Source organism: Polypterus senegalus, chromosome 14 (assembly GCF_016835505.1).
Source record: "Polypterus senegalus isolate Bchr_013 chromosome 14, ASM1683550v1, whole genome shotgun sequence".
In the NCBI taxonomy this organism is placed as follows: Eukaryota; Metazoa; Chordata; class Cladistia; order Polypteriformes; family Polypteridae; genus Polypterus; species Polypterus senegalus.
Window position 1 is genome coordinate 111,494,318 of NC_053167.1, and position 8,105 is coordinate 111,502,422.

General features: G+C 36.7%; 1 protein-coding gene across 7 annotated transcripts in view; it reads right to left on the minus strand.

The window, feature by feature from the left end:
* camsap2a (calmodulin regulated spectrin-associated protein family, member 2a) overlaps positions 1 to 7,142 on the minus strand; it is a 200,446-nt gene extending 193,304 nt beyond the window's left edge. For 3 of the 7 annotated variants that reach the window (XM_039735967.1, XM_039735966.1, XM_039735961.1), the window contains exon 1: positions 6,388 to 7,141. In XM_039735967.1, coding sequence (XP_039591901.1) covers positions 6,388 to 6,526 — 139 coding nt within the window. In that variant the 5' untranslated portion in view covers positions 6,527 to 7,141. Of the gene's footprint in view, positions 1 to 6,387 lie in introns of all 7 variants that reach the window. The other 4 variants (XM_039735968.1, XM_039735963.1, XM_039735965.1 and 1 more) reach the window with 2 other exon arrangements.
* Between the last annotated feature and the right edge of the window lie 963 nt (positions 7,143 to 8,105).

The window sequence follows — 8,105 nt, forward strand, 5'->3', positions numbered from 1 at the left end:
CTCAATTATATAATGCATGTTTTCTTGAGCGCTTTTTGAGGTCTTCCTGGTTTTCTATGTACTGCGTGATTACGTGGGAGGCGTGATGATGTCACACTAAACTCCGCCCCACGGCGTTGAAGCTCATCTCCATTACAGTAAATGGAGAAAACTGCTTCCAGTTATGACCATTACGCGTAGAATTTCGATATAAAACCTGCCCAACTTTTGTAAGGAAGCTGTAAGGAATGAACCTGCCAAATTTCAGCCTTCCACCCACACGGGAAGTTGGAGAATTAGTGATGAGTCAGTGAGTGAGTCAGTGAGTGAGTGAGTGAGTGAGTGAGTGAGGGCTTTGCCTTTTATTAGTATAGATTTAGCCAACATATATGATGTAAAAAGCATAAGCTACTAGGCAAGTATTTTATATAATAATCCTACAAAAATATAATAAAAACTAAAATATTAATGTTAAAGCAGATTTTTAATCACTTGATTGCTTCTGTTGACCTCACAGCAGAATGTACAAAACTATACTTAAAAGCAATGGCTTTACTGACTTTTAAATAAATCAATTCATTCATTTTCTTAAATTGCTTTTTTCAGTTCAAAAATGCAAATACCTGGGGTTTATTCTAGCAATACAAGGGCACTTGGGAAAAGCCATACTGAGACAGGGTTCCACACACACACCCAACACAAGCCTAAATGTGAATCTAAAACTGCCCTAAATATTTTTATATGTGGGAGATAACTGGTGTACCAAGTCAATAAAAAGGAAATAAGAGGAGAATGTGCAGATCCCACATAGTCAGTGACAAGGTCTATTGACTCTGTATGGTTGTAAGTGAGCATGCAAGTATGACCTGCAATGGAATAGCATCTAGTTCAAGTTTGGTTCTTGCATTGCACTCACATCTTTTGTGATAGCTTCTAGCCCAATATACCATTTAGGTAAAGCAAATTTAATAATAAATGAACAGTAATTATTAAACCAAGTATACATTCCTTTTACAATACATTCATAAGCATTTATGCACAACAAAATACTCAACGCAGTAACCTGAGGGAGAGCACCGTTAGATTTTGACAGCTATAACCATGCTCCATTTTACTGAATCTTCAAATAATCTGTGCAGAGGCTTCATTGCAACATGATAGAGGTGAATAATGAAATTTTCTTAAAGTGAACACCAAGCTCTTAGTGAATTTATAATGCTTACTAATCATAATTTGGGCTGTCACATTTATATACTAAAGTTAAAAGTGTCTAAATGTGCATTACTTACCATTTGTGCAATACTGAAAATTTCAAAAGGTGCACAATCAGTATAACAGTACACTGAAAATGGCTTTATATTGTAGAATATTTAGAACGTTTTGGATTCATACATCACTTCCAAATACTATTTGTATTTTTGGTTGGATAGCTACCCTTGTCTTCAATGGAATGGAAAACTATTTGTCCAGCAAGAAAGAGTACCCTTGGCCTTTTAAAATCAAGGGTGGTCTATACATATTTTTAACTGAAGGAACTGTCGAAAGCATTTGTCTCTATTATCTAAATTCCAGCAAACAAGCACACTTGGAAATTGATTTATGCTTTCAGCTGAGGAAAGTACATTTCCGCAAACACGTACTGACGTGATCAAAGAGAAAGTGAAGAAGTACATAATTCAGCAATTCTGTAATTCAATATCCTATTCATTGTATAATCTACAGTACATAACACATTTAGGGTCACAGGATGTAAGAGTCTATTCCTGCCTACACTGGGTGCAAGGCAAGAATCATTGATTGGACAGGAATGCAAATATCACTACCAGTCTCTCTTGTATATAAACTGGGGCAATGGCATTTTTTACATATTGAAAAACTGAAAGTACTCTTCTATTATTATAATAATGAGTAAATGGCTCAGAACTGTTTTTCATTATATGCTTATATCCACCCAAAGAGTGTTACATGAAAAAATTAATAGAAAACAAATTTGAGTGATGAGCAGAAAAGTACAAACCATGGAGATCAAATTGTAATGTTCATTCAGTGAAGCCTATTTCTGCAGTTACTCCGAAGGTCAGATGAAAACTAGCAGACTATTAAAGCATGGCTTATTAACATCCAGTAAAGGGAAGATAACATTTCTGTCAGTTACATTCATTGAAGAGCTGAAGTAAATCACAAACATATTAAAAGCAAATCATGCAAACTGCTCTTAATTCTTAGCTGGCTTTGTTTGCCCCATAGGAAGTATATAACCAGCCTAAGTACTAACAAAGCTCTGTATATGAATTAAAAACAATAAAAATATAATTTTAAAAAGTTGTTATTAAAAATAAAAAAACAACACTGGATGGAGACAATCGCCAGATTATTATGGCAGTCAATTAAGAAGGACCGTTTGCTAGTATTGAGTGTAGTACAGTAGACAGAGTATCATCATTGACAGAGACATTTGTAAGGTTATTGCTGGAAACAACATGAACTAATCACCTGTACAGAAACAGCAAAAAAAAAAAAAAAATTACAAACTATAGAATAAGCATAGCATTAGCGGACAGTGAACATACAGCATTAAATCGTCTAAATCTGCAGGCCTCTTTTCCACAACATTACCAGATGCATAACCAGTAGACAAGCTAGTGAAGACTTTCTTAGATAACCCTATGTCTGTGCTCACCAATTCCTGTTGATGCACAAAGGAGTCCATCTCTACGGACTGTATATAAAACCGATATGGTACCTGCTAAGATCAGGCCTACAGGGTACTACAGATAGTGGTGAAACCATAACAGAATAATACTGGCAAATGCCTCCATTCAATACAGGACATACAGCATATAACACAAGAAAGCTATCTTAGAAAGGCAAACAGTATTATTAAAGACTGGCGATCCTGCTCTGTCACTTTTCTTCTCCTTCCATTCTGGAAAACAATACAGGACCATCAGAACTCTCACAACTAGATTCAGTGCCATTCTTTATGCTTGTGTCATTAGGCTACTAAAACGCTGCTTACAAACAGCATCAGTATTTGTAATATCCACTGTGCAATGCTATTCATTGATTTTTTTTTTTTGTATTATACTCCTGTGACTTGTATGTGGGAGAAATGCAAGTAAGTCTCTCATTGCCCTGTGTATGCAAGGCAAATTTCAACTGAATAATATATGCACAAAAAGCACAAGTGGATTCATTTCTGCAGTTCTCCTTCTTTTCTGCAATGCACGCACAAGGAAATACAGTCTTAGGTAGTTTAATGAAGTGCTTCACTATAGATGGATATTCAAACAAACACCCTTTAATTTTTATAGCAACTTTCTATAGGGAACAACAATTCAAGGCACTTCGCAAATGCAGACATACTATACAACTGTTGACAGATTTTTTTTTTTATTTTTTTAACGGCTGCAACAAGGGCAGGTGGGTGAATTGCTCAGGACCACACACTTAGTCATGGGCAGAAACTGAACTGTCATCCATTTACCTTAGACTTCATTTCTCTATTCATTACATACTGCCAACTCAATTTTATTACTCAATAGTTAATATTCTTCCCTATAAAAGACTTTAACTAACAATAATAAAAATATACCAAGCTTACTTATGCTGTCTTACAAAGTAGCAAACTTCCATCCATCCATTTTCTAAACCTGCTTAACGTATTAAGTGTTACAAAGTATGTAAAATACTATAGATGATGATTTAATCATATATAAAAACATGTTTTATGTGATCACAGCAAAAAATAAACAAACACAATAAAATAAAGGTAACTTCCAAATTTGAGTCAGCCAGAAAAAAATTCACAAAAATTAAAAAAAAATATCTGGCACAAGCAAACAATATTAACCTGGACAACAAAGTTTTCAAGTGGTAAGAAGAGAATCAGATCACAACAATGAATTAAGTTGAACAGCCAAAATTACAACTGATAAGTAGTAAACTATTGTACACACACCCTATAAAAATGGACACATGAATGCACAATTAATAAATTGAAAACTTGTAAACACAAACACGTAAAAGTTGTACGGATGACTTCACAATAGAGGAGTTTGGATCTAATACAGGCAAATGCTATAAAGACAAACAGCCAGTTCTTAGTTCATCAGTTGGAACATTAGAAAATTAGTAAAACCTTGACAAAAACGGGCCATTCAACCCAACAAGCTTGATCATCCTATTTACCTTGATTGTCCAAACTAACATTAGGTCAAGATTTGAAGGTTAATAAGCCCTGCTGATCCAGCTTGCAGGTTCCTCATTGTTGAGGACGAGCAGCTACACCCGGCCATGGGGACGCCCACGTAACACCTGGCTGCTGCAGATAATGGCCACTTCCCTAGGGGGGCTGGACCACGGATCTGCATTGGGGAGGTTGCCAACCAGGAACCCAAGCTGTTTCGTTGTGTGGTGGGAGTGACAACATGCTGTACCAGTATATGCACCCCAACCTGACCTGTCTATGGTTCTTTGTATGAAGTTTCTACATGTGACCCAGTGTTCTTGTTACAGAATTTATATTAAAGTACACTGGGCTCAGCTGTCCTAATTCCTTTCAGAACGTTAAACACTTCAATCGTATCATCTCTTAATCTCTGTTTTGTTGTGAATGTATTGCACAAAAAAAAAAAAACTATGAAGATGGACAACTTAATACACAAAGAGTCAAGAACTCTTAGTCAAATACTTCATCAAAATGGACAGCTGAATTCAAAGTGAGTCAACAACTAGCATACAAATGTATAGTAATGATGATCAGATCCATTTACAATTAATGACCTGGTAACTATAATGCACACAGACCTTGGGATATGACATCTAAATCCACAAATTAAAAACGAAGAGTCTCCATAAGCAAGCACAGTAAAGATGTAATGATAACCTGGCACGGCTGAACAGATTCTTACAAAAAACTGAACTACAGATCACATACTGTTGTATGGATGGACAATGCAACTTTACGTAGCACCATCCTTTAAGTAAAAAGGGGAATATTACACAGATATGTATTGACAAAAAATAAAAACTTGATCCCTTTGAAATTACATGTAGCCTCCACAAATAAAAGGCACTGACGCTAGATATGAATAAAACCTGAAATACACCCAATCCAAAAGGTCAGCTTTTATTTTTGTTGCCATATTTATGACTTCAATATTCCTTTAATTGGTTTCTAATTAAAATGGTTGGTGTTAAAGCAAATATTATGGAAACCATAGGGCCTAAAAATCCCTGATTGCAAGGCCCTTATATATACCCAACAGTATTTACTAGACACTTTCTATTTATGCTGCTTCCTATAGTAAGATATCCAAGAATATGAGATGGTAACTGTAAAAGGTGAAAATGGGGGTGAGAAGTATCATTCTTAGAAACTCCCAAACTCCACTAGAAAAATAACAATGAAAAATAGACAATAAAAGAAAACAGTCACTTTAATACATACATTTTGCCATTCAGCATTAATATAAAATCACATGAAAAATTCAGCCCAGAAATACATATGCAAATCAAGCTAAAGAAATATCTTCCTAGAATGAACTAAAGGTAGACTAGAGGGGAATGTGTTATTAATAACTTTCTGTAATAAATCACTTCTCAAAATGCTTACTGTCAAATCGTACCTTGGGGTTACATGTAAACATGACCATCGACAAACTGATAATTAAAATCCATGTAAAAAGTCAAATAGTCGTGTAAGTAGATAGATAATTCTATTTATCCACCCATCTATCTATTTGAAGGGGAAGGCGATCCCCTGGAGAGAACATAATAAGGACCAAAATAGCTATACAGAAATAACGGAAAATAAGCGTTTTCGGTCTCCCACGCACAGTTAGATGAGCAACAGGAAGAAAATGCAGACATGTGTCCAGCTCTTACGTAATAGTCATTCTCACTCAAACACAAATGACCGCCTCAGATACATACGCGCAATATGACGTCAGTTTTCCTGTCTGGAATTGCCATGGATTCTTACCAATTCATGAATTTATGTGCTCTGCAATTTTCTCTTGTTATAAAAGAACTATTGAATCACAATCATAACATTCTGATTTTATTTTGTCTTTTTGATGTGTATTAAAATGCCAAATACGTGATGTATTTTTTCTGTTTTTGTCCGAAATGAGTAAGAATGTAGCCACGCGCGCCCCCGTGCATAGCCGCGCGCCTTATTCGTCAGCTACCCCAAAATCGTTTTGTTGCCAGCATTAAGCGCGGAATAAATAAGATCGTTGTTTCAGTACAATCCCTCTCTCCCGCCCACCAAAAAAACGAACTTCATTAGGAAAGGCTGGCTCACAAACATCCCACAAACAGTAGTCTTTTATTTATTACCACTCTCTCTTAATTTTACTGCAAGCTAGCATTTTATGCAAAGCAAGTAACGACGCCACCTACCGGTTCCATAACCCTTTGCCACCAGCCATGTCAGGGTACAGGCAATTTTAGCCCTGGAAAAATCATAATGATCAAAGGATTTGATGGCCGGGACGATGAAAGTCTTTTTGGTTTCCTTGCTGTCCGCTGCATCACCCATACTAACACCTCTGAAATGGCGAACGTTGCCGTTACGTTTTCCCCCTTCAAAACACCAATTGCTGGTCAAGCACGGGGCGCTGATGACATTCCTCCAGCTGAATGCAATGTGGCAAACTTGCCGATGAAAATCTTTCAAATGTGTGGCTGCTGTTTTTATTTCGTTTTGTCTCGGCTGAAGATTCACACGACGTTGCTCTGCCAGACATCCGCAACTAGCTCATTTGACACAAATGTTGTCTTCATGCGTTCCCGGTTTAGCAGGCAGTCCCAATCAGCAGTGGAGGCGGCAGCAACATAAGAAAAAAACTCAAAACCGTTTGCATTTTTCATCCTTTCCCCGGCATTGCCTTGAAATCGTTGAAAAAAACCCTGAATCCAAATTGTGCCAAGCGGTAAACGCAACGGAAAGCCAAAAGACGCGATAGCCCTGTCGAGCGATTCATCCGGTTTCCATCTTAAAAACATTATTCCCCATCTCTGGTCGCTTTTCTCTCCATGTTCTCTTTCTGCTCCTTTTCCCCTCAAATTCAATCTCAGCCTCTCGCCTGCTCGCTGCGGCTTTCCTGCCGCACTGTCTCGATTAGGCAGCGCGTCCTGAGCGCATGCGCGATACACCCAGCTGCTGGTGGCGCTCAGCTCGATCCATGCGGGAAGCAGGCAAGAATCGATCGCCCGGGGTTTGAGTGGGCAAGTCAAACTAACATTTGGAGGACTTTCATCAGGAATTTTAAATATGAATGTAGGAAGCCATGATATTGATATATTTGAATATCTCAAAATGAATTTCAAAAATCTTAAATAGCAATTCAGCTTTTAATAGCTTAAAACTCATTTCAAGATATCTGACGTTTCTTTAAAATCCACTCAACATCTTTCCTAATATGCGATGCTGAAATTTTATTATGGTATGCAACTTTAAATGTATTTTTTAAATTAACGTAATAATAACTGCAAAAAAGCATCAGCAGACTATTCAGAACTGGCTCCAGCTGTTACCAGAGCAGATCTGTCTTCGATTCTGTACTGGAAAATTAAGTAGAGGAAACTGGAAAATAAAAACATGTGTCCACAGTATCTACGTATTCACATTTTAGTGTTACAATAAAGAATACATATTTTTTTATTTCAATTGCACAGAAATAATTTCAAAATTCAATGTTAATTCATTTTCAGAATCTGCTTATGACAAATATGGGGAGAATGCTTCTTGATGTAAATGGTAGGAAATGGGGGCATAATTAGTTGGTTCAGTAGTGGTAAAAGATTTGAGTACGGCAACAGTATCCAATTAGGACATGTGATGATGACACTTTGTCTTCAAGCTAGCTACATTCATTATTTATCTAGGTTACACTCTTAAAAATAATTCCATAATGTCACTTTAGTTGGTTTTGTGGTTGCCTTGACAAGGAACCATTTCACTCTTAGAAGGGTTCTTTGAATATGAAATTGGTTCTTTGGGCTTTGAAAAGTACATACTATGTAGACAAAACACAAAGCTTAAATAGATAGTATGGATCCAAATAAATAAAGGTTCTCTTTGGAACCTTCATTGTAGATGGTTCTTTTGGAAATCA